At 47.5% G+C, this 27,945-nt stretch overlaps 1 protein-coding gene and 1 long non-coding RNA gene across 3 annotated transcripts; one reads left to right on the top strand and one right to left on the bottom strand.

Annotated features, from left to right (window-relative positions):
* Nucleotides 1-104: 104 nt before the first annotated feature.
* Nucleotides 105-4,200, top strand: LOC310749322. Its single transcript, XR_014541568.1, has 2 exons — nt 105-1,755; nt 1,803-4,200. It is a non-coding gene; the product is annotated as an uncharacterized lncRNA (long non-coding RNA).
* Nucleotides 3,362-27,239, bottom strand: WIPI2 (WD repeat domain, phosphoinositide interacting 2). 2 transcript variants are annotated; one of them, XM_083585801.1, is made up of 12 exons: nt 26,912-27,239; nt 18,159-18,241; nt 14,691-14,860; nt 13,253-13,349; nt 12,714-12,811; nt 12,512-12,604; nt 10,776-10,846; nt 10,352-10,459; nt 8,581-8,745; nt 8,084-8,191; nt 6,755-6,885; nt 3,362-5,639 (listed from the first exon to the last, which is right to left on the bottom strand). In XM_083585801.1, the coding sequence occupies exons 1-12, from the start codon at nt 26,983-26,985 to the stop codon at nt 5,527-5,529; spliced, it is 1,311 nt and encodes a 436-aa protein (XP_083441927.1). In that variant the 5' UTR covers nt 26,986-27,239; the 3' UTR covers nt 3,362-5,526. The 2 variants fall into 2 exon arrangements, with proteins under 2 accessions (XP_083441927.1, XP_083441928.1); XM_083585802.1 differs by having other exon boundaries at nt 6,788-6,885; nt 26,912-27,225.
* Nucleotides 27,240-27,945: the final 706 nt, after the last annotated feature.

The raw sequence follows: 27,945 nt of genomic DNA, 5'->3' as shown, positions 1-27,945 counted from the left end.
TTGCTGGTGAGGACACTCACATGGCCAGTTAAGGTCCTACAAAGAATCTTGTTCGACATGTTCAGCAATAGGCTCTTCTATTAGATTCTAATCTTCACTGCTCAGGGCACCATCCAACTACCCCCCCCCAATAAAATACTTCACTTAATTTCCCCCAGCAATGAACCACGCTCATCAGCTGATGATCAGAGAGTTAAATCCTTCTGCGTTGGTGGGATGCAGGCAACCCAAGGGGTGGGGACTATGTAATCCGTCTTAGCTCCTTGCACAAAAGGAACATAAACGTAATAACTGATAATTAATGTATAAATATGGCAAGGAGCTGCAGTGGGGCGGGGGGGGGGGAGAAGGTGGGCGTTCAAACGCTGGCTTGAAAAAGATCCAGCCAAAGGTTTGGCCGCTGAAAACATTCTCATTTTCTTCATTTAAAGGTCATCCTGATCTCTTGGATATTTAACGCCAGCAGCAGTGACTTGAAGCAAACGGTGTTTATTTTCCGGCATGGATATTGAGTCAACAGAAATAAATGCTGCAGATTCTTGCCTGCTTTCCCCAGCCCCGGTCTAATTTATTCCCTGCCTTCCACAAAAAGCATCATGTTCATTAACTTGTTTCAAAATCATGTCAGCTCTTACTGTGTGTGGGGGGGGGGGGGGACCTACAATCTCGTCATCTACAAAAAGGGGCCCTTCCGTTGCCTGAATCCCATGTTAATACGTTTGATGTTCAATTACTCCTAATTAAGATTGCAAGGAGTTCAACGAGGACATCAAATGAGAACTGGGGTAGTGGCGGAGGGAGGGAGGAAAAGGCCCTTGCTTTTCAGCTTTCTTCCGCATTTCAACTGCTTTGGGCAAGTTTTCTTTCAGACTGAACAAGAGTTTTGTTTTTAAGGGGGTTGGATTCAAATGGAACTATCCTGCTCCAAGATGCTCAACACAGCCAACGTCTCGATGGCTTACGTTTAGCCATTTTCTTTGTCCAAATCCACCCCAGACATTTCAAGCAACTGTAGCTTCCCCTCCTAAATAATTATAATATTTATACCCCTCCCATCTGGCTGGGTTTCCCCAGTCGCTCTGGGTGGCTAAAGCATCCTGGGAACTGTAGTTTGCTGCGATTCCTGCATTGCAGGAGGTTGGGCTAGATGCCTCTGGGGTTCCCTTGGACCCTACAATTCTACAATTCTACAGGTGCATAAAGTTAGTAGACCACTATTCCCCTTGCAGAGTGACTGTTCTTTGAATTCCCTGGGGAAAGTGACTGGCTGTTAAACCCTCCCTCCCCAAAAAATATTCCCTAGCGCTGACCCTGGGTCTGAAAGGTAGCTCCCTTTAACATGAGTAGGGAACTATTTTCATCCTGCGGGGCACATTTCCTTCTGAGCAACTCTGCAGGGCGCTGCATGGGCAGAGCCAGAAGGGAAAGCGAGCGGAGCAATGAAAACTACCGTATTTTTCGCTCCAAAAGACGCACCTGACCATAAGACGCACCTAGTTTTAGAGGAGAACAAGAAAAAAAATATTCTCTCCCTCTCTGCTCAGCGCCTCTCCAGCAAAGCGGGAGGAGAAAGAGCCCCTTCCATTTCTCCTCCTGCTTCGCTGAAGGGGCGCTGCGCAGCTCTCCCTCTCTGCGCAGCGCCCCTTCAGTGAAACGGCAGGAGAAACGGAGCGGAAGCAACGCAAAGCCTCCTGAGCTGTGTTCAGGAGGCTTCAGGCAGCTATCCCTGAAGCCAGGAGAGCAAGAGGGATTGGTGTGCACCGATCCCTCTTGCTCTCGTGGCTTCAGCGAAAGCTGCGCAGCCTGCATTCGTTCCATAAGACGCACACACAGTTCCCCTTACTTTTTAGGAGGGGAAAAGTGCGTCTTATAGAGCGAAAAATACAGTAATATTACTTTTATACTATAGGAGGCTATTCTCCTCCCTTCTGTGTATTCTCCCCCAGACAAGCAAGAGGCATCATCAGTTAGGACCATAGAACCGTAAAGCTGGAAGGGACCAGGAGAACCATCTAGGTCCAACCTGCTGCAAGGCAGAAAACTTTGACCCAACGTGGGGCTCAAACCCAAGACTCTGAGATTAAGAGTCTCACACTGTATGTCGAAGGATATTTCTCAGCAGTGGGGTAGCATGGGCAGGGCTACAGGGATGCTTGCGCTGGATGCAAAATTCTTAGGGGTGCAAAATTTCAAAAGAGATAGCAATGATAAATAAAAAAGAGCACACCCTCTCCCTCACGGAAAATCTCCCAGTGTTTGTGTGGGAAGACTGCAGAGTGGATTTGGGCGACAACCGGTTGCTAGGGCGCACTCTGCACAGGCTTTTTAGAAACACACCCACCCCCAACCAATGCCACGTCCCACTCTCTGTTGTGCTTGGTGCCCATGGGTGCCCGCGCCACGCTGTGCCGGATTAGCGTAGTGTGCAGGGAATCACTGAGTGGGCGGATCGGTTCAGGGGCAGCTTGTGGGCTGGTTAAATGGCCTCCATGGGCCGCTTCTGGCCCATGGGCCTTAGGTTGCTGACCCCTATTCCAGCCTATCAGCGAGCAGTGCCAAGGATACTTGCTTTGCCCGGATGCTGGCAACCCACGCTTTGCCACTGCTTTCAAAGTAGACAAGACACCTGAGAGGCAAAGCCTGTGGGGCATCTGGCCTGGGAAGTGCTCCAAGGGTCACATGGAGAGGTCAGAAGAGGGAGCTTACAGCCCCCAGGCCTTGACCACACCCTGCATCTGCTGCTCACACAAGCATTGCCTACCTCCCTGATCTTGGCAAACATCCTTCTGCAGAATAACTCGCTACCTGTCTTTCCATGGCTGCTGTATGAGCAACAAGGTTTTCCTCCCAATAATCTGTGGTGCAGTCATGACTTCGCATGATGTCTATAGCTGCATTCTGCCGCCCCCCCCCCAAAAAAAACCAGGAGAGGTTTACCATCTAGTGGCACAACGAGAAACTGCTAGATGCTGGGAGGTACAAAAGCACACTACTAAATGCTGCTAGATTTGAAGCATTCCCCACCCCCCATTAATCAAGCCACAATATATATATATTTAAAAAGGTCATTACAAAGCATTGTTTCATATTAGTTTCTGCTTAAGTATTGCTGGGTGGGATAAAGACCTGGGCAGCAAAATGCCCTGGGTGCTCTCTCGGTTTTACAAAGAGCATTCTTTCTTGCCTGAACTGAACCTGGAATGCAGTTTGGGAGGGAAGTGAGCCCCCGTTGGAGGGAGAAACCCACAGGCATGTTTTCCCTCCCCCCCTTGAGGTAAACCCATTTTCCCTTCCTTGAGAGTGCCATCGTATTGGGTTTCACAATTCTTTTGTTGCCTGGAAGAGAACGCCACAAAAAAGGGAGAGTGAGTAATAATTTAATCAAAAAAGAAAAAAGAAAGCTGGCTGACATCTAAGGAAAACAAGAGGCACACACCCACCCACACACACACATTGCTGCTCACTGAAAACAAACTGGAAGGTTAAGAACCAAAAAAGGCACATTACAGCTCTGTAAAAGAGGGCGGCAGTTTTGCCCAGCTTTGGTCACTTCCTCGCGAGTCCCTGCAGTTCCACGAAAACCTGCCCCTCCTCCTGATGCCGGAACTGCTATTCCAGCGGCCGGGAGGTGGGAGATTACATAAAGAATTGGAGGTTGAGAGGTCTGGGATGAAGACTGAGAAACAGGTGCATGAGCTGTAGCTCAGGTGTGCAGCCACGGACTGCGGAGGGAGGTTTGGGGTCCTTGACTGGAATCACAACTACATGCTGGATCACAGGGCCAACCCTGGAAGCAGAAACAAGCATGGTAGAAGTTGCCCCATGTTTCGGTACCCCATGCTATCCATCTCCCAAGCCCCATTATGGGCTACGGAGTGAGGCCACATTCACACCATGCATTTAAAGCGCTACAATACCACTTGGAACAGGCATGGCTTCCCTCAAAGCACTCTGGGAGCTGGGAGGAGACCACCCCCTCCCCTTGCAGACCTGCAATTCTCAGAGGGGTGCAACCATTGGTGAATTGTACCTCTCTAAGGGGGTTTCCTAACAATTCTCAGCACCCTTAACAAACTATAGCTCCCTGGATTCTGTGGGGGGAAGCCATGACTGACTGAAGTGGTACCACTGTGCAGGGTCTGAAGACAGATGGAGAGTACCAGGAACAGGGTGGCGGATTTCGACAGCGGCTCTGCATGTCACTTCGCCCTGGAGGAACTCGGGGAAAGCTCAAATAGTGGCCAGCTGAAGGTGGTGCGGGAGAGGGAGAAGTCATGAGAGCAGGGCTGACAGATTGTGAAGGGAGCTCCAGCTGGTTATTAGGGAAGGAGGATGCAAGGCTTTGCAAGGATTGAAGCAAGATGAGCAGATGGACGTGAAGGACTGAAAGATGAAGATGCTTTCTGAGTTAACTGGCCAACACCTCTGAAACTGGAACAATCCGACCCTACTTTTGGACAAAGACAGAACAGAAGGGAGAAGATTCCCCTGCTCCCAAAGAATGTCCAGCCTGAATTGGTCACTCTCTCCATTTCACGTCCCCAAAGAGAGAGAAAGAAGCAAGATCCAGAGCAGAGGCATACCATCACCTCTGCGGAAGAGAACACAACAGTCCCACAAGCAAGGCAGCATTTAGAAGGAGTTTTTAATTAACAAAATGGTCCAGGGAAAAAGGAGGCGAGGAGGAGGCGGGGAAGAAAGGAGGGAATAAACTGTGAAGCTGGACAGGAGGGGGGAGGTTGTGTGATGGGAAGAACCCAAGAAAAGAAAAATAGAGAGATCGCTGTGCGTTTCCAGGAGTTGCAACCGAAAGCCCATGCGCAAGAAACTACCTGGAACCTTTGTCCGAGTAGAATAGGCCAATGTCCTTCAAATCCTTGGGCACCCAGATGTGGAGGGACTACAAGCCCCATCATCCATGACCATCGGGCCAAGCTGACTGTGCACGATGGAAGAGGTAGTCCACCCACATCTGGGGATGGTAAGGCTGAAGAGCACTGGAAGAAGTCAAAGCACCCAGAAGCAAACTTTGCTGCTCCTCCCTTCATGGATGCCAAGTGTTATTTATGTACATGTATTTGTCTTCTAAAAAAAGAGAGAGAGAACCCCAAAACTCGGCAAACTTCTTCGTTATGAAGTGATCTGCTTGCTTGGCACAAGGCAGCATGCAAAGCTAGGAGGTGCCGAAGGCTGCACAGAGAGAGCAGGTTTTGGCAACAGGAACAACGACGAAAAATATATATGCATATATCCTCACAGCTAAAAGGTAAAGCGGGATTTAAAAGCCACTGAAGTGAAACCATATATTCCCCCCCACCCTACCCCCCCACCTCCATGGCATCAAATCAGCATTACGGCTACAATGGTTTGTGTGTGTGTTTGTTTTAAAATGACTTCAGAGTCGTCCGCCGTCCTCCCTCTTGCTCTCAGCCCGGGTCAAGGTTCGTAGCAGCACAGACACAATAATCCTCCAGAGGGGTCAGGCCTGCATCCTCGGCTTCAGGAGTGGAGCTCACAGGTCAAAGTTCAGTCCGTCCGAAGGATCATCGGGGGGTGCTCGCTGTCTTCGTCCAGCCTCAGGGTGCTGGTGTCCTCTTCCAGGCAAGCACCACCAACCGCACCCAGGTCCTCGGTATAGGCTGGAAGACGAATGAAAAGCGCAAGGTTTCAGAAGGCAGACACGGAGACAGGCACAGATACACACACAGACAGCCCACGCCAACCAGGCAGGCAGTAGGTTGGCAAAGGCTACACTAGGAAATTACGCATCACATACCACAGCATCAACCCAAAGACAGATACTTGAAGATCTCTTGCCATGCAGGCCTAAGCATGCTTGCAAAGAGGGAAATTCAATTTAATTCCTAGCAAATATGCTTAGGATGGCAGCCTCAAGTGCTATCTCGGGAGACCCAGGTAATCCAAAAGGCTTGGCTGTCCACGGTGACACCCAGGCAGTTTGGCCAAAGTAGGTGCCCCTTACTGGCTAGGGGTGGGTATGGCCAAGACGGAGGCTGAAGGCAGAACACAGGGTGGGGCAGAGGTGGCTTCAGGGGTCAACAGCCTCTTCCCCTCCCTACCCAGAGACCCAAAGGGACTGAAGTACCCTTGGTGCAGCGCAACCCCAAGTTCCCGAAAGTGGCATTTGAACTGCTCAGCCTTTTGGGCCAAGCCACCCTGACACAGCAGCACTCTGGAGTGCAGGTGGGGGAAATGAATGCTCTTTAAAATGGTCAGTTGGCTTGGGTATCCCTGTGCCCCATTTCATTTCATTTTAATACATTTATTACCATAACAATACAAGGCAGGAAGACAGGCAGGCAGGAAGGAAGCTGCCTTATACGAAGTCAGACGGTTTGTCCATCTAGCCCAGTGTAGTCCACACAGACTGGCAGCTGCTCTCCGAGGTTCCAGGCAGGGGGACCTTCTACATGCAAAGCAGCTGTCCTACCGCTAAATTACAGCCCATCCCCCAAAGACTGGATTACCATTTATACATAACATTCAAGCTTTGTCAACGCTTTATTCATAATAAAGGGAGATGTGATGTCTGACTTCCTGCCTCTGACAAGGAACAGAGCAACGAAAGGACCAGGCCGAGTGGCTCAAGCAGCCTTCTTGACCAGGGTGGTCTTCCTCTCCCAAGGGGCGAGGCAGGGGAGTCATGCCCTATGGTGAAGACCATGTGGAACTTGCCTCTTGTGGGCACCCCCTTTGCAGGCTCCTCACTCAGCCACCCCAGTCCCATCCTTACCGTGCCTTGTAGGCGAAGAAGGCACGTAAGTACCTTTAGTCACAGCAGTGCTGTACGTCTGTGCTACTAGCGGCCGGTCGTGCGATGCAGATTCTAGGATTTCATTGCCTGGCTCCATGCTGCCATCCAGCCTATGGGAAGAACCAGAGAGCGAACGGTGACCAATGCAATCCTTAGAAAGAAATACTGTGTTGTCTTTATGGTTTCATCTACATGTATAATAATAAATTTTTATTTGTACCCCGCCCTCCCCAGACTCAGAGTGGCTAACATCATATAAATAATACAATATGCATAAAAACAAGCAATCAATCGATTCAAATGCAACCCAAAATTAATTCATATAAATTAAAATTAAAGTTGAAACTGGACAAATGACAATCCTCAGGTTAAAACTGAAAGTGGTTAATACTTGCCAGTTATTAACAACCTGTACAACCTGAGCCTAAGGTGGAGGGGCTCACTGCACTAAGGCCCCAACAGATCTGTCTCCTTCATCAGTCACAGCTTTGGATCCAGCACAGAGCAAGCGGATTTCTGTGTGTCCAGCTTCCAGCCTGCTTCTGGCTCAGCTCACACACACTACTCTGGCTATGGCTCTCCTACCTAGCAGTTAAAGGAGGGCAGGTGAAAAGCCCACCCATTTGCTCTATGGCACATTCTTTGGTTATGTGGTTATGCAAATTATGTTTAACGGGTCAGCCAAAGCCGTTGCTTAGAACAGGCATGTCCAAAGTCTGTTTCGAGGGGCTAATCCGGCCCGCCAGTCGTTTTAATCCACCCCCTGTGGCAGTCTATTTCCAGGGGTAAAATCCTTAAAAAGGCCAACAACTTTGGTTGGCCCTTTGGTCGGCCCTCACTACCCTTCACTTCATCAAATCTGGCCCTCTTTGAAAAAAGTTTGGACACCACTGGCTTAGACAAAGGGACTGGTTTGGCAACCTTGCTCTCATGCCTTCTACCGCCACAGATACAGGATCCCAAAAACTGGAAAGGACTCAGGGCATCATCCAGGCTGACCCCTCCCAACTCATGACAGTATATTTTGCGCAGCCTTGCGCTAGCTTTTTAAAATTGTTGTAGGGCATTGGGCCTATTGTTCTGCATTACGGTTTGTGCTGTACACTGCCCTGACACCTTTCTTTGATGAAGGGTGGTGTAAAAATACGTGACAGAATTAAAACTACTATGATAGCAAACTGTGCCTTAGAACTCACTACAGCTACCACAGCCACCTGTATGAAGGCAATGCTTCACCCTAGCTCCGAAACGGAACATCTCAAAACAATGGGAGCATCTCACAAGGAGGAAGCAGGACAGGAGACTTACTTGTGCTGTTTCATCAGGGTGCATTCGCCTCCCTCTTGGGGATCCAGGTTGTACATGTACAGGTACCCATCTGCAGCTCCTACCAGCAGCCGAGGGATCTTCTGGATTCTGCAAGTAAATCCTAGTCAAGTTTAAAAACCTTACTATGTAAGATTTAACTATGTGTGTGTGGCTTTTAAAGTTGCTGCTTTCCTCCCAGCAGCTAAGTTCAGTTTACAAAGATCAGTGTAAGTCCAACTGCACCGAATGAGAGTTACTTCAGAGTAAGCATGCACAGGACTTTGTTGTCAGCTGATCAACTAAGCCTCACAAGCCTCACTATTGTGCACAAAGGAACCTGGGTTTTGTGCATTATCCAAATGCAGTATGATTGTTAAAAACAAACAAACACAGATACGTTCAGAGGTTCACGTTGCCTCCCTTTCCATCTCTACCTGTAGGTGCTTGTGAAAGATGTGGGGAGAAGTCCCCTCCCCACCCAGCGTTCCCGTACTTACGTGGCCAATGCACAGATGTTTTTGTGCCCACAGAAAGGGAGGCGGACGGTGGCAAAAGCTCGGCCTTGGTTGAACATTTCTGTCACCTGGGCAGGCAGGTAGTTTGTGGAGACCATCAGGACTTTCCCAAAGTAACCCGTCCAAGTCGTTGGCTCTTCCTGAGGTCTGCAAGAAAGGAAGGAGAGTGGAAATTACACTTGCACCACTTCAAATATCACAAGAACAACTCTGCCATATTTGAGTATGTCTTGGCTTACAGCCACAGGCAGAAGCATAACTTCCTCTAAGCTTCAGCTGCTCTTTCAAGACATTCGCACAAGTCTTCCATTGCATTTGGGAAATAGACTGGCCTCTACGGAAGAGATGGGACTTTCCCCGTTCTGCCTCCGGAGATGCAGATGGATCTAGCTTTACTTTATTTCCAAAGGCAGATTTATTTATTTATTTTTAAAACCTTTTCTTTCATGTTCTCTCTCCACTATATGGTTTACTAGAGCACTGCTTGCATTGGGTTTTTGCTTCGAAACAATGTGGCCTTAAAAATTATCCTATATTTACGTCAACAAGCAGCACAAATTTTAAAGAAACAGTATCATTGGTTGTTGTGTGTGCACACTGCCTTAACAGCCCAGTTCCACCCCAATTCTACACCAAGACAAATATTTATCAAAAGTGTTTATTATATCCTGCTTTGCTAACAAATATAGAGCTCTGCAGATGCTCACAACAGCTAGTAACGATTCTGAATAAGGAAGAAAAGTTCATCTATCCAGGATAATATATAAGCAAAAAGCAAGTTACTCTAGAGTCAACATGTCAAAGGTTTGGGAATTTTTTAGCTTTAAACTGGCTCCTAAAAAACTACCACTGTTATGACCTACTTACCACTCAGTCATGTTCAGAACAGACACAGTGAAATCAATGAATGTGACAAACCTAAGACAACTGATTTAAATGGGTCTACTCTCAGTATGGATTAGTTCAGGGGTGCCCAAACTTTTTTCAAAGAGGGCCAGATTTGATGAAGTGAGGGCTAACCAAAGTTGTTGAGCTTTTTTTATGATTGAAGTTGTTGAACCTTTTTTACAAATTTCCCACAAAGCTGTTCAGCTTTTTTTTAGGACTGAAGTTGTTGAGCTTCAATCCTTGCCACGGGGGCCAGATTAAATTGACCGGCGGGCCGGATTGGTAAAGGTAAAGGGACCCCTGACCATTAGGTCCAGTCTCAGACGACTCTGGAATTGCAGCACTCATCTCGCTTTATTGGCTGAGGGAGCCAGCGTACAGCTTCCAGGTCATGTGGCCAGCATGACTAAGCCACTTCTGGCAAACCAGAGCAGCGCATGGAAATGCCGTTTACCTTCCCGCTGGAGCAGTACCTATTTATCTACTTGCACTTTGATGTGCTTTCGAACTGTTAGGTTGGCAGGAGTAGGGACCGAGCAATGGGAGCTCACCCCGTCGCCGGGATTCGAACCGCCGACCTTCTGATCGGCAAGCCCTAGGCTCTGTGGTTTAACCCACAGCACCACCCTGAAAAGGACTTTGAACATGCCTAGATTAGTTGGACACAAGCCCTATTTAACTTAGGGGCCTGATGAATAGTGGTTGGGGAGAATATTCTGAAACAAGAGAGGAACGCGGCAAATCCCCCCCCCCCCTTCAAGCCACACTGAAAGCCCTTAGCCTGAGAGATCAGAGCTGGGTTGCAGCCCACCCTATGGCCACCCTGGATCTAAGTGGGCAGTTGTGGAAAGAAAGGTTTCCTTACTTCTCTTTCACAGTTTCTAATTTGAAAATGTGCACTGTCTCCGTGTTACTGGATGCGGACAGAAACATGCCGTCCATGCTGAAGGCCAAAGAGGAGATGCTCACACACCTGGAGGGAATAAGCAGAAAAGAAAACGGCCGGTCGGTTCCCATATCCCAACTGGAGGAAGAAGAGGCGGCAGCAGCAGCTAGACAGAGGCAACTGCTCCACATTCTACAGTGGCCTAGGTAGGGTCCCACCCATTTAACTGCTGGGGAATTCTGAGGCACCCGAAAACTTGCTCACTGCTTCCTACTGCAAAACAAAGGTTTTGCCCTTCTGCAAATTTTGGATTCCCCCCACCATGAAGAAACACAGCTACCTATGACACATGGGGGGGCCTCCTGCAAAGAGCAAGCTTCTGAGACTGAGCATTTTACTTCACCTCTTCACACCCCTTCGGAATTCAAAGAGTTTCTGTCCCTCTGGAATGGAAAATACCCGGATCACCGTCCCCTGTTGGGAAAAAGGAGGTGAGAAACAAAGACTTCAATGTTCAATTTAAAATAGCTGCTGCAGAGTCTCAATATAGTTCGAGAGCAGAGGGGCTGAACCTATATAGCTCTGGGGGAGAGATCTTTGGCTGTCTCCACCCTGTGGGCCAACTCTGACAGGCAGGTCAACCTGCCTGCCTGTCAAAATTCTCTTGTGTGGGGTTCCCAAGCATGGAAATTGCAGTGGCAAGGGGTGGTATGAGCCCTGGGCTTTGGAGGCTTCCCTAGGCTTTTCCTTTTCGTCCCCAATGTTGGAGAGGGAAATGGGAGAAGCGGCTGGGAAGGATTCAAACAGCAGTTTTGATTTAATGGGAACAGTTTCCTCCTCCTTGAGCAAGGCCTGCTTCTGCCGTGTTCCAACAGAAGGAACAATCCGGAGCCCACTTCCAGCTCCTGAGTGTTCCCCTGAAGTCCCAGCCTCGCCCCTCCTGCACCATCACCTTTGACATCAGGTGCAGGGGGTGTGTGGCTTCTCCACAACGGCCAGTGAAGCAAAATGGGGAAGTCTGGTATGCCACCTTTGACTCACAGCCCAGAGGTTCCCCACCCCGGTTATACTGGGAGGAACCAAAATGGCTGGGGTCGAAAGAGCAATTTTTAGATCCTTGGCTGTGTCCACTGGGGTTTAAAACCTTCATGCAGAACACATTCACACCGTCTTTTATTTATAAGACTAAAGCTGTGCACAGCGCAACGTAAGGACTGCCATAAAACCAACACCAATGGAATTTTAAAAAAAACCCAGTAGATTAAAAGCAAACAGATTAAGAACAGACTGGTATTGCCAGCAAAGACTTGGGATGATAAATGAGTTTTACCCTAGAAGCCCCTGTCCCCACACCAGATCACAAGCTGCTTGCTTTGAGGAAGACTTGTTTGTTCCGTAAGAGTTTGCTCTGTGGCAATGGAAGGTGGGGCTCCCTGCCCAAGACACACAAACCTTGAATGTGCAGGACTGGTTATGGAGCACTTTTGGACTCAGGACAATAAACTGAATTGGAATCACAGAAATGACGTATCCTGGAAGGCTGAATCAAACACATTTCAAGGTGTGATTTGAGATAAGGTTACCAGATTTTTTTCAATGAATCCGGGAACACTTTTCAACTTCAGCTGAATTCAGTGGGTTTTGTCAGGGGAAGGATTTGTAAATTTGGTAACCTTAATTTAAGAGGATGAGCAAGCTTGGAAAGTGTAGGACTGTCATCAACGTCACTACCGCATCACAGAGTTTAATTCCAAGATACAGCACTGTACCTGCTGTGGGGTGGAACAGGGCAAACAGGAGAGAGTTCCTGCCAGGATCTGTGAGAATGCTCATCAGGAATAACATGGTGCCACTGCAGGAAAAGCCCTGACAATACAGCTATACTTTAAAAGGCGGACAGAACCCCACCTGATGAAAAGAACCAACGCACAGCTTAGCATGACAGGGTGTTCATAGGTGAAACAGCGGCTCAAGTCCTAAGTTAGAGGGTGAGAGGTTTGTGCTGACGTTTTGGATTATTCCCAAGCAGAAACACTGCAGGAGGCTTCTGGGCACTTCAACTCACTCTTTCAAAAAACCCACACGGAAATGCTGCCTTTGTTCCCGTTCAAAACGGAAGTCAGTGTATCAGGCCCTCACCTTTTCTGACGCCGTGGCCAGTTTTGTGCCGCTCGCATCGAAAGCTAGCGCAGCCAAAGGACTGTCATGAGCAGGGATCATGTTAGCAGCTCTCTGCAGAAAAGAAAAAAGGGGCACAAGAGCTTAGCACAGGCGCAGCCAGCACCAGACAGGGAAGATCTCCTTGGGCACAGAAGCAGGAAAGATGCTTGCGGAACCTCACCAGATTGATGGTGTCGAAGACCTGGACTTCCCCAATAGTGGCACTGCCTGGGTAGGCCAGGTAGCAGTTGTCGTTGTTTATGGACAGCGCACACAAGCCTAGGGACAGAGAGAAAAGGGGGGCATTGCCTCAGGCTACAAACACGTCAAGGAGGATCGGGAAGGGAAAGCAGCCATCACCGAGGCTTACAGGACAGGGTTTGGAGTTCCTGTGGGTGACAGGGAGCATTTTAAGGTGGCCTTGTGGTTGGGATTCAAGGCGGTTCGCATGAACAGCACAGGTAAAATACAAAAAGCTAAAAACCACACAGCCTGTTGGAGCAAACAACTCCCAGCAAAAGGACAACAGGGAGAGAACCAGCGCATTTATGTCTGTAGTCATATGCTGCTGCCCCTTGAAGAATATGCAACCAGGAGGGTCGACTATACAAACACAAATTTAATTCTTGACTGAGCTACCCTCCTAGCAGAATTACAGCTGGGTGGTGCTTTCACTGTGTCAATGATTATGTGTGGGAAATGGAGAATGGTCTCCCTTACCTGCGGGGTTGGGGGGCGTCTCCCTGATGGTATGCAACACCTTCATGTCCCGGATGTTATGTATGTACAGAGACTCTTCTAAGCACACGATCAATCGCTGAGGAGGGAAATAAAAAAGGAGAGGGAAGAGAATGAAGAGAAAATCCTGAAGCAGCGTAAAACCTTCAGAGTGAAGCTTCCAAGAGAAGGAAGTTAGTGACTAGTGAAGGCAGTTTTAAAATCTGCCAGCCTGGATTATGTTGATTTAGAAGCGCAAGGCAAAGCCTCCTTTCCCACAACTTAGGCGAGGCAACTGTGATCACCTGTTATTAGGAGGCCTCACCTGATCCTGACCTCAATTCAAGAAAGATCCTGACTGTTCTTCGCCCTACAGGCAATGTGTGTTTGTGTTCTGGGTCAGAAGGAAGTGCAATTATCACCTCACCCTGCACAACAAAAATACCTGTGCTCAAAATAAATAAGGGTTGATTAGAATTTCTTGCAGTCCATCAAGGGACAAAATACTAAGCAAGATTCCAACAAAAAATCCATGATAATTATTTATTGGATTGGATCAAGTGACTGACTACTCACCAGTCACCCTGTTAAGCTAGAGCTAGTGGTGCTATGTTCTAGTCTAAGAATGGAGGCCTGGAAAACAGGCGCTTGCCTGGTTGCTATCAGCAAGCAAAACCTGCCTCCAGGGAAATTTTACCAAAGTATCCCCCCCGCTTCCAATGTCTCTGATGCCACAAAAATCACTTAACGAAACTATGCATGGCCGGTATGAGCATGTCACAGGGACAGGAGGAAATTCATCTGCATGAGCCTCTACCTGCAGAGTCCAGAAACAGGGTCAACTGCTATTTTGCTGTCTTCACTGTACATAGAAAACTAGCATATAATATTGCTATTATAGGTATATATATAGATAGATATATAGTTTTTTGTTTGTTTGGTGCAAGGAGAAGTGTTCAAGTCACAAGAGGCCCCTGTCAGCAGCATAGGTGTGTCCAGAAAAAGAAGTTTTACTGTCCCTTCTACTGTTAGAAAGAACCAGTGCCACAAAACCCACCCACTTGTGACCACAGTTTCAAACTTATTCCTAGACACTGGACTGACCACAAATAAAGAGGCCTTTTGTCCTTTATGCTTTACATTTCTGATTCTTTGTTTTCTTTCTTTTTGTTACGGTTGCTATTTTCTGTTGTTGCTGTGGTTTGTATCCCGCCTTTCCTCCAAGGAGTTCAAGGTGCCTGACATAGTTCTCCTCCCTATTTTATCTATACAACAACCCTGCGAGGTAGGGTAGAGTGAGAGCAAGTGACTGGCCCAAGGTCACCCAGTGAGCTTCATGACCAAGTGGGGATCTGAACTCTGGTTAACCAAATCAATAAAATACTAAATATGAATGAAAATCAAAAGAAGCCTGAGATGACACAAAAGCATCACAACTCACCTGCCTGTTAAGCTTGACAGCCAGGATTGTATTGGAATAGCTGTAGTTGCAAATCTCTGTCCCCTTCTTGAAGTGGCAAACTTTCAGCTTGCGGGGGGCTTTGAGGCTCACTATGGCCACCAAGCTACTGGAAAAGAGCCTCTCCACGATGCACACATCTTCTGTGTCAGCTGCAGGGGTAGAAAGGAGAGATGTAGGAAAAAGTTGACAAAATGAAGGATGAAGGTGTACAAAGGAGCTGTTCACACAGCAAATCAGAATTTCAAGTCACTCCTCTTGCTGCTGACCTGCCCTGTTCTCCTGCCTCATCTGCCTGCACCTCCCACCCCAGAGCCAGCAAAAGCAAAGGTGCAACACGACTCAAAATACAGTAATTAAGAGTCATACCCCCTTCTTAATGTGTCTGGAGACAATGCGGTTTCAAAACTGTATTCAGGTGAACCTTAGGGTTCCCTGGAACCCTTTAAGGGTTTACAGTGGTACCTCAGGTTACATACGCTTCAGGTTATATACGCTTCAGGTTACAGACTCTGCTAAACCAGAAATAGTACCTCGGGTTATGAACTTTGCTTCAGGATGAGAAAAGAAATCGTGCTCTGGTGGCGCGGCAGCAGCGGGAGGCCCCATTAGCTAAAGTGGTGCTTCAGGTTAAGAACAGTTTCAGGTTAAGAACCGACCTCCAGAACGAATTAAGTACTTAACCTGAGGTACCACTGTAGTCATTTTTGACAAGCTTTGCTGAAAGAACTTTGCAATTTGCAGTTGCTGGGGAGTAGAGCATGTTCCGTGTCACCCTACCCATTCGCAATGGAGACGCCCAGTAAGCCTGGCTGTGGCCCTACATCCTCCAGAGTCATCCCCTCTCCCCGTAAAAAAATGTCAGGTGGCCTGTAAGGCATCTCATCCTGATGCAGAACTCCAAAGCTTGAGCATCCCAGGAATATGGCTCTCCAGGAAAGAGGAGCCTACCCCCTGCTTTAAGAAATTGGTTCCACTGTTCAGCTACTCTCACCATGAAGAAGATTCTCCTAATATTCAACCGAAATCCACCCGCCTGTCACTTAAACCCATTAGACTCCTCTGTGGCATGGACAGTGGCTGATCAGATGGCAAGTCTATATGCAAAGGATTCCCTGAGGGAAGGAAAATCTGAAAACCATTTGCTGACAAGAGGGCTAACCCTAAAATGCTCATATCAGATTGCGAGTGTGTACACTTACAAAGAAACTCCATTGAAATCAAATGGGACATACTCTCAAGAAAGTGTGCTTAGGATCAAGGTGTTAAGATTGCTCCTAAAGGTCTCCCATCCAAAACTTTAGGCACGTATGGTCACAATTACCTTATTTTTCTATTTAAAGAGGCACAGGGTTTGAGGGAGAGAGACTGAACTGAGTGAGAACATGCAGGTGCTTGACTAAACTACAGCTGGCTAGAGCTTCGCTCTTCCCTGAGGATCAATAGATTGACACATCCAAGGCTAGGCTGGCTGTAAAGAGACCTTAATATTATAGCAGGGAGAGCAAAGCTGCTAAGTGGGGGAAGACAACAGAACGGGAGGGAGCCCAACCTTCTGCTTGCTGAAGATGAGCAAGCTGTAAATAAAGAGCCTGCTAAAAGCATGTGCCATGGAACAGATTTCAAGCAGCTACGGAGGCTTCCTGGCCAGAACCATTAGTATAAATCTTAACTGTATCAAGCAGTGCAACGGTTGACATTTGCCAACTAGGAAAACTGCCAGAAGTTAAAGCCTGAAGGGGTTCTGGTTCATCTACTGGGTCTATCAAGCAAGCGGCGCCATTTCCGTTACCAAGGGCAATGCACTCCTTTTAGACTATCTGCTCCAAAAGCTGAGCGAAAATGAAAAAAAGAAGACAAACTGTACTTGTGTGATTTAGTGGGTGGATTTCCCCACACTAAGCAGAGGTGTGAGTCTGGGGGGCGGTGGTTCATCAATTCCTAATCAATGCCTGCCCATTGAATGAGGCGAAACACACCCAATTTACCCAGCAGAGTGAAACACAAACAACGGCACCACGCAGGGATTTTGTCCTTTAGGACAGTACCACACTTTTGTGTGACAAGTTTGTTTTCTGCACAACACACACGTTGCAGGCTGTGATACAACCATGTCTCTTAGGTACATGTATATGCCTGTATGTTGTCACGGTTTGCGCTTGCTCTGGGAAAACATTTGTGTACAAACGGCAAACGTGTTTCCCCATGTAAATTACAAAGCCATCCTTGAACTTGGGTACCTTTGCACCAATGTTCAAAGATCTGAGCGTGATTCATCTCGTATTCCTGCACAACTACATAAAATGCTTGGTAATGTGAGAAGATACCAATGCTCCAGCCAAGGCCGCACCATGCAGCCAGATATCCTCTTTGTGCTGAAAACGGGTGGGGTAATGTCAAAAACACATTGGGGGAGCAAACAGCATAAGACACCCAAAAGGTGGCAAGAGGGGACAGAGGGGAACAGATACTCCCCTCCACCCTCTGTTCAGAATCAAAGTTTTCAAGTCAGGAAGAACTCAAGACACACATCGCAAATAACTCAAGAGAGTCACATTTCTTCTGGTTTGATGCAAAGGATGACGTGAGTTGTGAAAAGGCCAATGAGACCTCCCAGTTAGAGAAAGGCTGGGTCTGGTGGCTGAGCAATATGGACACAAGCTAGGAACACATTTGTGCCAGGAAAGGGGGAGTTAGGACCCAGGGATGCTGAGCTGTTCACATGGGGCTAGGGCAACATGTAAATGGACCAACTGCAGATCATGGGAATGCAGAATGAAGAATCTGCTGAACCCATGTTGAGGCCAAGTCAATTTTTTTTTTTAATGAAGGTGCAGAGTGGGGCAGAAGCAAGCCACCGTTGACCCCCATTAATCACAGCTGCATCGTCTTCTTGGAAGTAGCAGAGCTACCACAGGGACCCCAATATACCACTTGTGGTTTATTATCTCTCACTGAAGTCATGAACCACAACCCCGTAGGACAGGTTCGCTGCTTGCCAGCAGTGCAACAGCAGCTGCCCCCAGCAGCCGGCACCAACTGGATTTCTGCCTGCAGTCAGCAACACACTGCTGAAGATCTTGCATGTGCTGGGGCTAGAGACTACCATTTTAGGTGGCCCAAACATCTCTCTTTCCCTCTTTTGCTTTGGAGGCTTCTGGAATAAGAGATGCAAAAAGAACTTTTTAGAAAGAAGCTCCAGCAAAATACCAAACATACAAGCTCGGATGTTTGGGGTCAAGGAACTGGCCGCTGTCCTTGCAGCTAGGAGGGCAAGCCCAGGGATCAAGTCAATTAGGTAAGTAAGGCTACTAGATCAGGGGGCCGTCAGTTGGAGGAGAAGATGGATTCTTTCCCAGAAACTATCTGCTCAGTCCAAAATGTGACCACAACATAAAGATGGAAGGGCGCATGGGGTGGGGTAGAAGGGGAATTAAAATATACACTTACTGCATTCATAGATCTGCTCCAGTTTATCCACAGAAGAAAGGGAGAAGAATTTGTAACCTGATTTGCTGCCAACAGCTAAGGACCTGCAAAGCAAGACAGGAGGTCAATGAAGCATGGGAACGGAACAAACTCGCTGTTTCACACAGAAAACCAAGCAGCAACCTCCACCAACCTGATGCCCTCCCGGAAGTATTGGACTATATCAGCCCCAGTGAAAGTGGCTGTGCTCACTGGGGCTGGTGAGAGTCATGCCCAAATTATCCAGAGGGCACCAGGTTGGCAAAGATTGCAACAGAGCACCCCAAGCTCTCTCACAAGCGCGTTCAACTTCACAGTTTGTCCTGGATCATCACGTGCTCACCAATTTCATCATCCAAGTACGTGGCTGCTTGCAAAACCAAAATAGCAGCCCCATTCTTTTCTTTATTTGCCTTACTGCAGAAATAAATGCAGACGAAGGTTCAAAAAGAGCATGCTGCAAGGAGCAGTAAGAGCTGAACACAGAACTATGTGCATATTGATAATGGCTGTGTGATTTGTTTGCACCCGTAAGATAGTGCTTTCTTTGCATACTGCATTCCCGACTTGAGTGGCCTGGGGAGGGGGAGAAACTTAAGTGCTTGCTTTTTCCAAAGTTATTGCTAAGGCATGTCCTCAAGAGAGTCAGATATTGACCAGACCAAATAACTGACATACAAACACAAATCACATGACAATTCATTTCCCCTTAAGAGACACAACTCTTTGGGGAAGCTGAAATGCTTAGTTGTAATGTGCGCCATGTAGCGAAAGCCTTTATTTTTAAGGCATTTGTTGTTCTGAGGTTTGTGCAACTTGCACTGCCCATTGTCAATTGTATCAGATGCTAAATCAAATGACCAAACCCCACAACAAGCTGTTGTGCTGATGACCTAGCAAAAAGGCCTGATTTTTGGAGAGCCAAGTGGATCAGCGATAATCCTGTCATTTAGAAGCTGGGGATAGCAAGCAGAGAAGCACTGTGTCATTTTTATTACCTGCCGGGGAAATCACTCACTTCAACTTGGCGTGCCTGTGCATTTTCTTGCACTGGAAGTCACACAAAACAGCTGCATGTTGTTTTGACAGGTAATTCAAATAGACATTACAATGTAAGTGTTTTCTGTGGCAAAAAAAAGGGGGACTGGAAGGTGGAATCCAGAAGGTGTTGTGTACACAATGTGACAAAAGCACAACTGCCTCAATCCATATATAGCCCTCGTGTTGACACGGCAAACTGTTGAGGGGATTCTTTTTCGGGGGCGGGGAGGACAGAACCCTGGCCTTGCCCCTGCTCCCCAACAGAAGGCTGAACCTATCACTGAAAGCTGCTTCACACTATGTCAGACCTTCGGGTCCATCTCACTCAGTACTGTCTCCACTGACTGGCAGTGAGTCTGCAGGGTTTCTGGCAGGGATGCCTCCCAGGAGATGCCACTGGGATTGAGCGAGGGACCTTCTGCATGCAAAGCAGATGTTCTGCCATTCAGCTGTGGCCCTTCCCTATTTGACCAAGAGGATGCACATTCAACCCAGTCTGTAGCTCACATTGGCACGCCCTGTTTCCTGTCCTGTTAGGGATGTGAACTTCCCTCTACAAGTATGTGCCTAGGGGGATCGAGGCAAACATCTTGCTATGGCATTCTCCTAAAGCAGGAACGTCCAACTTCCAAGAGACTACAATCTACTCCCACTATAAAAAACTGGCAGTGATCTACCCGTTGGATTGACCAGTTGTTGAGCTTCGATCGGCCAGGGACACCCCACAATCGACCAGTAGATCGCGATCGACCGGTAGGACATCCTGTCCTAAAGGACTAGGGATTCTGGTGTTCATGGTTTAATTCTGCCCACTTTCCATCTCTCCCCGCCCCTCCTTAGGATCTCTGAGCTGGCAATGCCATCGTGCTGCCTGCGAGAACAGCAGCTACGAAGAGAATATGAAACAGGGGGAGGGGAAAATTGTTCATGCAACACTCAGCCCCCATTTTGAGGTCTGATTGGAAGAACTGGCTTGAAAGATAAACAGCCTCTTCCTGTGCCATTATCCTTCCAAACAGCACCAAAGATCGATTACTAACATGCTGTGATATGTGGTTGTAAATAATTAAGACTACACTTGTCAGAAGACAAAACACACACTGTGGTTGCAAAACACTTCCTTTGAACATCTTCCACAAGTCTCTCAACAGCAGGTACTCTGTGCATGAGGAGGAGGCTCAGGATCTGCTGGCAGATCTCTGGGTAATTTGTCGCAGGTGGGAATAGAATAGAATCATAGAATCATAGAGTTGGAAGAGACCACAAGGGCCATCGAGTCCAACCCCCTGCCAAGCAGGAAACACCATCAGAGCACTCCTGACATATGGTTGTCAAGCCTCTGCTTAAAGACCTCCAAAGAAGGAGACTCCACCACACTCCTTGGCAGCAAATTCCACTGTCGAACAGCTCTTACTTTCAGCAACTTTCCTCACCTAATATAGGTGAAAGGACTGAGTTTGGTCCAGTTCAGTTCTGGTACTAAATACAAATTCCTGGGCTCAGAAAGTGCTCAGAAGTATCCTGTTCTAACTAAACATCCTTTGCACCTAGCTCTGGTTGGTAAATATTGAGGTTCTCATTTTAAAAAACATACACTAAGCATATCTGACAAGCCTCAAATAAAGGTAAAGGTAAAGGGACCCCTGATCATTAGGTCCAGTTATGATTGACTCTGGGGTTGCGGCGTTCATCTCGCTTTATTGGCCGAGGGAGCTGGCGTACAGCTTCCAGGTCATGTGGCCAGCAGGACTAAGCTGCTTCTGGCGAACCAGAGCAGCGCACGGAAATGCCGTTTACCTTCCCGACGGAGCAGTACCTATTTATCTACTTGCACTTTGACGTGCTTTCGAACTGTTAGGTTGGCTGGAGCAGGGACTGAGCAACGGGAGCTCACCCTGTTGCGGGGATTCGAACCGCCGACCTTCTGATCAGCAAGTCCTAGGCTCTGTGGTTTAACCCACAGCATCACCTGCGTCCCACTAAGCCTCAAATATATTATTATTATTATTAATGTGATAAGTGGAACTGTGGCATTCTGCATACAAGACCAGAGTACAACGTAAGAACAAGAGACCACAACATTTCTTTCAAGATAACCCCTATATCCACCTGAAACAGAACACTGTTCTTCATATCAAAACCCTTCTTTTTATTGTTCCTCAAGATGTACTCACTGCTGGGGAATTTATCAACAATAATCACAGAAATCAATTCTTTCACTCCACACACTTCTATTTCAGTGTGAACCTACAGCAAATGATATCCACAAACCTCTGTACCACAACAGGAAGGTCTAGTTTCACATTCCTGCAATGAAAGGGGGGGTAGAGCTCTGCCTAATCATAAATTCAGTGCCTTTATTTAAATAAGTCCACACCATAGTGCTAAAATTCCCAAGTTTTGTCACTTACACTTTCTGTAATTTAATCTTATCTACAGTACTAGTGTGTGTTGTGCAGGGGTTAAGATGGTGCAACTATGCAAAAACACATATACCAGAACCCATGTGTGCAATTTATCTGCAAGATCTCAACCAGCTGGCTTTCAGTCACGCAAGGTTGAAATCACACAAGTTAATTGCGTGCAAGGTGCGATCATACTATATTTAATATCATTGTACTGGGCCGCAGAATTTACTTCTCTCTAGGGATATGAACTCGGATCATTTTCTTTCACAGGGAGAGCAGTTTTCTATTACACACACTGACTAAAGAATTTCATACACTGGCCAGACTATGCAAGCCTATTTGTGGAAGGGTTGCGGTGGGAAGGAGTCAAGAGAGCCAAGCTTTTGAGGAAAGGATCAGGCTACTAGACCTTTGGGCCCTTCGATCTCAGCGAGTCACCCAGCATCAAGGAAAGGAATTTTGTGTGGCTTCCCTTGTACACAAAGGAAGCAGTCATTCCAAAAACAGCCCAACGGCACAGCTCTCCTGATCATTTCCTCTTATTCACTTCCCACGGGTGATGCTCCTCCCTGCAAAATGGCCTATTTATCACTGCCCCATCAATTGCCTCTTAAGCATTTCAAAACCCTCGCACTCTGACTACATACTCCGACTTCTTTCCCATGCACTTCAGTGTGAGCCCTACTTTGAATTCAAGAGGCAAGAACTCTGCAGTGTTTCAGCTTGCTTCTGCTCCCATTATAGGAAGTCCCACACCCCCACACCAACACCAGGCCATCTGGCCCAGAAAGCCACAAATTTGGGGACAAGGAGAGGGCAAGGGGAGACCCGGACACACACACACACACTTTGATTTGGGGATGGTTATACCAAATTTATATATGCAAAGAATAAGAGCTTGATTGCAGCAGGGATGTGGCCCTCCAGATGTTGCTGCATTCAGACTCCCATCAGCCCTAGGTAGCATGGCCAATGGGAGCTGTGGACCAGCAACACCTGGAAAGCCACAGATTTAAAGCCACACCTTTAAAGCCCTATATGGCCTAGGACCCTCGTACCTACGGGACCGCCTCTCCTGGTATGCCCCACAGAGAAACTTACGGTCTTCAAATAAAAACATCTTGAAGGTCCCAGGCCACAGAGAAGTTAGGCTGGCCTCAACTAGAGCCAGGGCTTTTTCGGCTGTGGCTCCGACCTGGTGGAACACTCTGTCACAAGAGACTAGGGCCCTGCGGGACTTGACATCTTTCCGCAGGGCCTGCAAGACAGAGCTGTTCCGCCAGGCCTTTGGCCAGGGCACAGCCTGACTCCCTCCCTCGGCAATCTTCGCGGAGCTCTGGCCCAATGGTGGCCAGTGGCTTGAATTTAACTAATTTTATAATGAATTATTTTAGAGTGTTGTTTGTGGTGTACTTTTGTACTGTTTTATTGTTGTTAGCCGCCCTGAGCCCGGCTTTGGCTGGGGAGGGCGGGATATAAATAAAATTTATTATTATTATTATTATTATTATGTCCCATTCCTGACTTACTCCAAAGTCAGTTGCTTAGAATTACAGGGTAAGGTTCATTAACAAAGCAGGGCTTACTTCTGAGTAAACATTAGGGCCCTCTCTCCCCCCTGAAGGCTAATTGCATCAGGGCAGTGGGTGTCTTCCAGGAAAAACTATTGGGTGTCCACTGACTTCAATGCACCTAATGTTTGAGCACTGTCCACACAAGAGAGTGATAACTCTACTGCAGTCCAAAAACATCTGGACAGCCCCAGGTTGGCAAAGGTTGCCTTGAAAGGGACAGAGCATCTTTTACACTGTTCATACCAAAGGCCTTCATACTATGTTCCAGGAAACCCTGACATTCCTGGGAAGTTTAATGCAAGTTTCTCAGTGAGTGGATCAGAGAGGCTGCTCTGAAACAGAAAAGACTTGCCCCCTGCGACACCCATCCCCACATCCCTTACCTGGTGCAGCAGCAGGAGAGCGCAGGGCATATTCTAGGCCACACACTCATGGGACTTGTGGGGAAGTCCAACAAGCCTGGGACCCCACCCCTGGCCAGGCCCTAACACAAGACTGCCAAGAGTAGACAAGTCAGGGCTAAATGGATCAAACCTCTGACTTGGTATAAAAAGCAGTTTCATATCCCCAAGGAAGGGTGCTTTGGGGATTGCAGCTGAATCCAAATTGGGATTACTCAGAACTGTGCCTGAAGTGCTTGCCAAGGACTTCAAACCCCTCCTCAAAGCCTTCCCAGTGAAGTTTTCATACTGCAATTAAACTGAACCTAGGTATGCGTAAGTGCAACATGGTATATTCTGCCTACCCTTCCTCTGAGAATTATTAGTTTACAACCCAGCTTTTCTCCAAGGAGCACAAGGCAACATACACAGTTTGCTCTCCCGCCCCCCCCCGCATACTTTTATCCTTACAACAATCCTGTGAGATAAGATTAAGAGGTAGTGACTGACTTGATGCCACCTGGTAAGCTCTATAGCCAAGTGGGGCTTTAAACTTGGCTCTCCCCAGTTCCTCCCAGCCCAAAACTTTAACCACTACACCACAGTGGCCCTTGTGTTATCCTCTATATTGTAAGCTCGAGGCACAGACCCATCCTTTCATTCTTTCTGAAGTGCTAGAACCCATTGGGTTCTATGGAATTTGCTCTCACTGCAGGCATCAAGAAAAGAGTTCCACTTCACCACCACCAATCCCTCGTTCTCCACCTGCCCAGGCCATCAGTCGTGATCTTTTCTCCACCAACGCCTTCCCGAAGCCTTCTTCAGTGAGACACACTGGAGATTTAGCAGTCTCCCTCTTATGATCCCCAGCAACTTGCTTCTAAGCAAGCGTGCCTAGAACTGCAGATATGGTGCATGCTTACTCAGCAGTAAGTCCCACTTTTCCCAACCCTCAAGGTGCTCTAAGCTCAAGAAGGGTGTGTGTGATGATTCGAGGTTCTAACCCTCATCAAAGCACCTCCACAATGGAGAAAGAATTGCAAGTTAAATATTTCCCTGCCAAGAACCTGTTTTAAAAACACAAGCATCTTGCAGCACATACACCTTCCAGAAGGGTAGCGTGTTAAGTCTGTTGCAGCAAAAAACAAAAACGAGATTTGCAGTATCTTACAATGCTAACCAATATATACCGTAAACTGTCAGGGGTCCTTTACCTTTTTTTACTTTTGTTCATCTTGTCAGATGGATGAATTGCAAATCCTGAACTGGCAAGTACACACAACTGTGTGTGTGCGCACCCCCCATCCCCCAACACATGGTTGGGAAAGGTAGTTAAGTAAGTTCAGAGGGAAATGAAATGAAAAAAGGACTTACAGGGACAATTACAACATAGCTACAGTGACCAATTAACAAGGCAGGTTTGGCAACAGCATGAACAGCTTGGCAGTGGTTATCTCTCACCCACCTGAGATCCCTAAATAAAACAGTGGCCATCTGAATAACTTGGCAAACTCCCAGTCGCTCATAGAATTGGCCAGATTCAGATTTATTTGCGTTCAGCCATCAGAATGTTACTAAGCAAAAGTTAACAAAGGGAGCAATATACTTGTATGAAAGTAACACAGCAACATGTATAAAAAAATTAAAATGACAGAGAAAGAGACACAAACCTAACAACATACCATTTGAACATTAAAATTATTAACCTCCATGGCAAACCACAACATTTATCTGTAAGGCTAGGACTTTAACACACATTAAAAAAGATAATCTGAATCTTCCAGGCAAGACACAGCAACCTCCCTTAAAAGAAAAGAAAGGAGTTATCCAGAACTCTTCATTATGCTAGATCAGCCTTCCCCTCTACCTGGTGCTCTCCAGATGTTGGCCGATGGGACTTGCAGTCCGAAACATCTGGAGAGAATCAAGTAGGGGAAGCTAGCTGGTAAATATGGCACCAGCAGCAGCCAACTTTGAAGGCAATGATTACAAAATCCAATATACCATGTGAATTCTTACTTCACTCAAAATATGAACACTGCATAGGAACACTGGTGCAATGGTTGAGCACTGGTCCAGGACATGGGAGAAACCGGGGCTCGAATCCCCAGTCATGAAGCTGGCGGGATGTGACCATGGAAGCCAGTCAACTGCCTCTCAGCCTGAACTACCTCACAGGGCTGTTATGGGGATTAAATGAGGAGAGGGAGAACTACGAATGTTGCCACCTTGAGCTCCATGGAGAAAATGGTGGGATATAGATTAAATGAATAAATAATAATAATAATAATAATAATAATAATAATAATAAAAAATAATACAGGATCAGACCAGAACCTGGGAAAGAGTGGATTTGAATCCTCATTCAGCCATGAAGCTCACTGGGAGCAAACTTGGAAGCCAGCCAATGCCCCCCCCTTCTTTGTCTAACCTACTCACAACTAGATAGCTCAGTTGGTTAGAGCCTGGTGCTGATAACACCAGGGTCGCAGGTTCAATCCCCACAAGGCCCCTGCGAATACCTGCATTGCAGCGGGTTAAACTAGATGATCCTCAGCGTCCCTACAATTCTACTTCCCAGGGGTGTTGTGAGGACAAAAAGGAGAGGCAGTGGGAACCATAATACACCTGGCTCGATCTCCTTGGATTTTTTAAAAAAGGAAGAAAGCAATAAAAATAAACGAAGAAACGAATAAATCCTGGGTGTGTGTGCCTTCTCTTCCTCCCACCCCCGCCTCATTTAGGGACATTTCTTCTCCAAACTCTCCCTCTTTCAAAGGAATATACACTGCACATTTAAAACAGCATAATTAACAAGATATAACATATTACCATAAGCATAGGACATATCTGCTGTCACAGCCAACCCACGTCTGTGGAATGCTCTCCCCAGGGAAGTCCGCCTGGCGCCGTCATCATGCACCTTTAGGCGCCGGGCAAAAACGTTCCTTTTTAACCAGGCCTTTGGTTGACCTGACCGACATCCTATACCTTTTTAAAATGCGGCTCTTTCTGGGCGGAGGGGGTGTTATTGGGTTATTGTTTTTATTTTGATTTTATATACTGTATTGCGATCTTTTTTGTGAACCGCCCAGAAACCTATAGGTATAGGGCGGTATATAAATTCAAACAACAACAATAATAATAGCAATAAAAATAATAATAATGCGTGCAGGATCTCAGGTATAGCCACTCAGGAACGCGCAGGCGCAGTACCGGGGCTCCAGGTGGGGGATCCTCCCCGCCCCCCCCGTTTTCGAACCTTCGCCTCCCCCCTTCCTCCCCCCCCCCGCGTTCTCTCTCGGCCACGCCCCCTCCCCCTCTGGCCTTACGTGTTGTCCTGGTTGAAGTTGGCGAAGAGCAGTTGGCCGGCGCCGGCCTCGCCGCTCTGGCTGGCCAAGTTCATGGCTCTCCCTGGCGGCGGCGCCCCCCGTCCCCGGCCGGCGGGAGGGCAGCGGAAAGAGGCCTGTCAGCCTCGACGGCTCCCGGCCCCGCTCGGCTCCGGCCGCCTCCTCATCCCTCTCAGCGGCGCCTTGTTTACGCTCCGGTAGTGGCCGGAGCCTTCAGCGCGCCTGCGCCAACCCGCCTACTTCCCTCCTCGCCGCGGCGAAAGCGGGCCGCCATTGGCGGCGCTTCCCGGCCGGCCACCGTAGCGCCCGTGCGCCTGCGCGGTTTCCGGAGAGAGGCGGGGGGCGGAGCGGGACGAGGGCTCGCGCGTGCGCCGTATGGTGCGGGAGGTCTTTCTGCGCGCGCGCAGTACAGCTTCCCGAGACGGTTGGGTTTTGGCGCGAAAGGGTCTCTCTCGAGGCGCCTGAGGGGAATTTTTAGAAACACACAAAACGAGGCAAAAAAGACAGAAGTTTGAGAAAGAAGTCAGCTTAGGGAGCCCCACATAATGAAATAAGGACATTTCAAATCAGCAACTATTCATTACTCAGTATTTCTTTAAAAAGCACTGCTTTTTTTATAAAAAAGCGACAAACGTAATAATAATAATATTTTTTTTATTTATACCCCGCCCTTCCCGGTTCAGAAAACCGGGCTCAGGGCAGCTAACAACAAATTTAAGACACTTAATTGATGCAACAAACAACAGCATAAAATACAATATGAAATGTGAATAACAATAAATTCAGAATTCAAAAATCAATTCAGGGGGAAATCCATCCAATAAACATTAGATTATCACCAGGGCTAGCTGGCTAAATTAGTCCTATTTGGGCCAGCGAGGAATATATAGGTAACCACAAACATTTCATTGAACCAACAGGGTATTCCTTTTATTTATTTCATAAATAGGCACCATATTTTGACATAGTTCAAGATAAGATTTCTTTCAATGTGTATTTGAAAGAATACACTAGGT

Source organism: Podarcis filfolensis, assembly GCF_964270895.1.
Source record: "Podarcis filfolensis genome assembly, chromosome: 14".
Lineage (NCBI taxonomy): Eukaryota > Metazoa > Chordata > Lepidosauria > Squamata > Lacertidae > Podarcis > Podarcis filfolensis.
This window is presented reverse-complemented; position numbering and strand designations above follow the sequence as displayed.

Coding starts and splice junctions, on each gene's coding strand:
- WIPI2 (XM_083585801.1), bottom strand. CDS start 26,985: ATGAACTTGGCCAGCCAGAGCGGCGAGGCCGGCGCCGGCCAACTGCTC. Junction 10,847..12,511: donor TGGCCACGGCGTCAGAAAAG/GTGAGGGCCTGA, acceptor TTTTCCCAACAG/GGGACGGTGATCCGGGTATT. Junction 8,746..10,351: donor TTAGAAACTGTGAAAGAGAA/GTAAGGAAACCT, acceptor CCTTTCTTGCAG/ACCTCAGGAAGAGCCAACGA.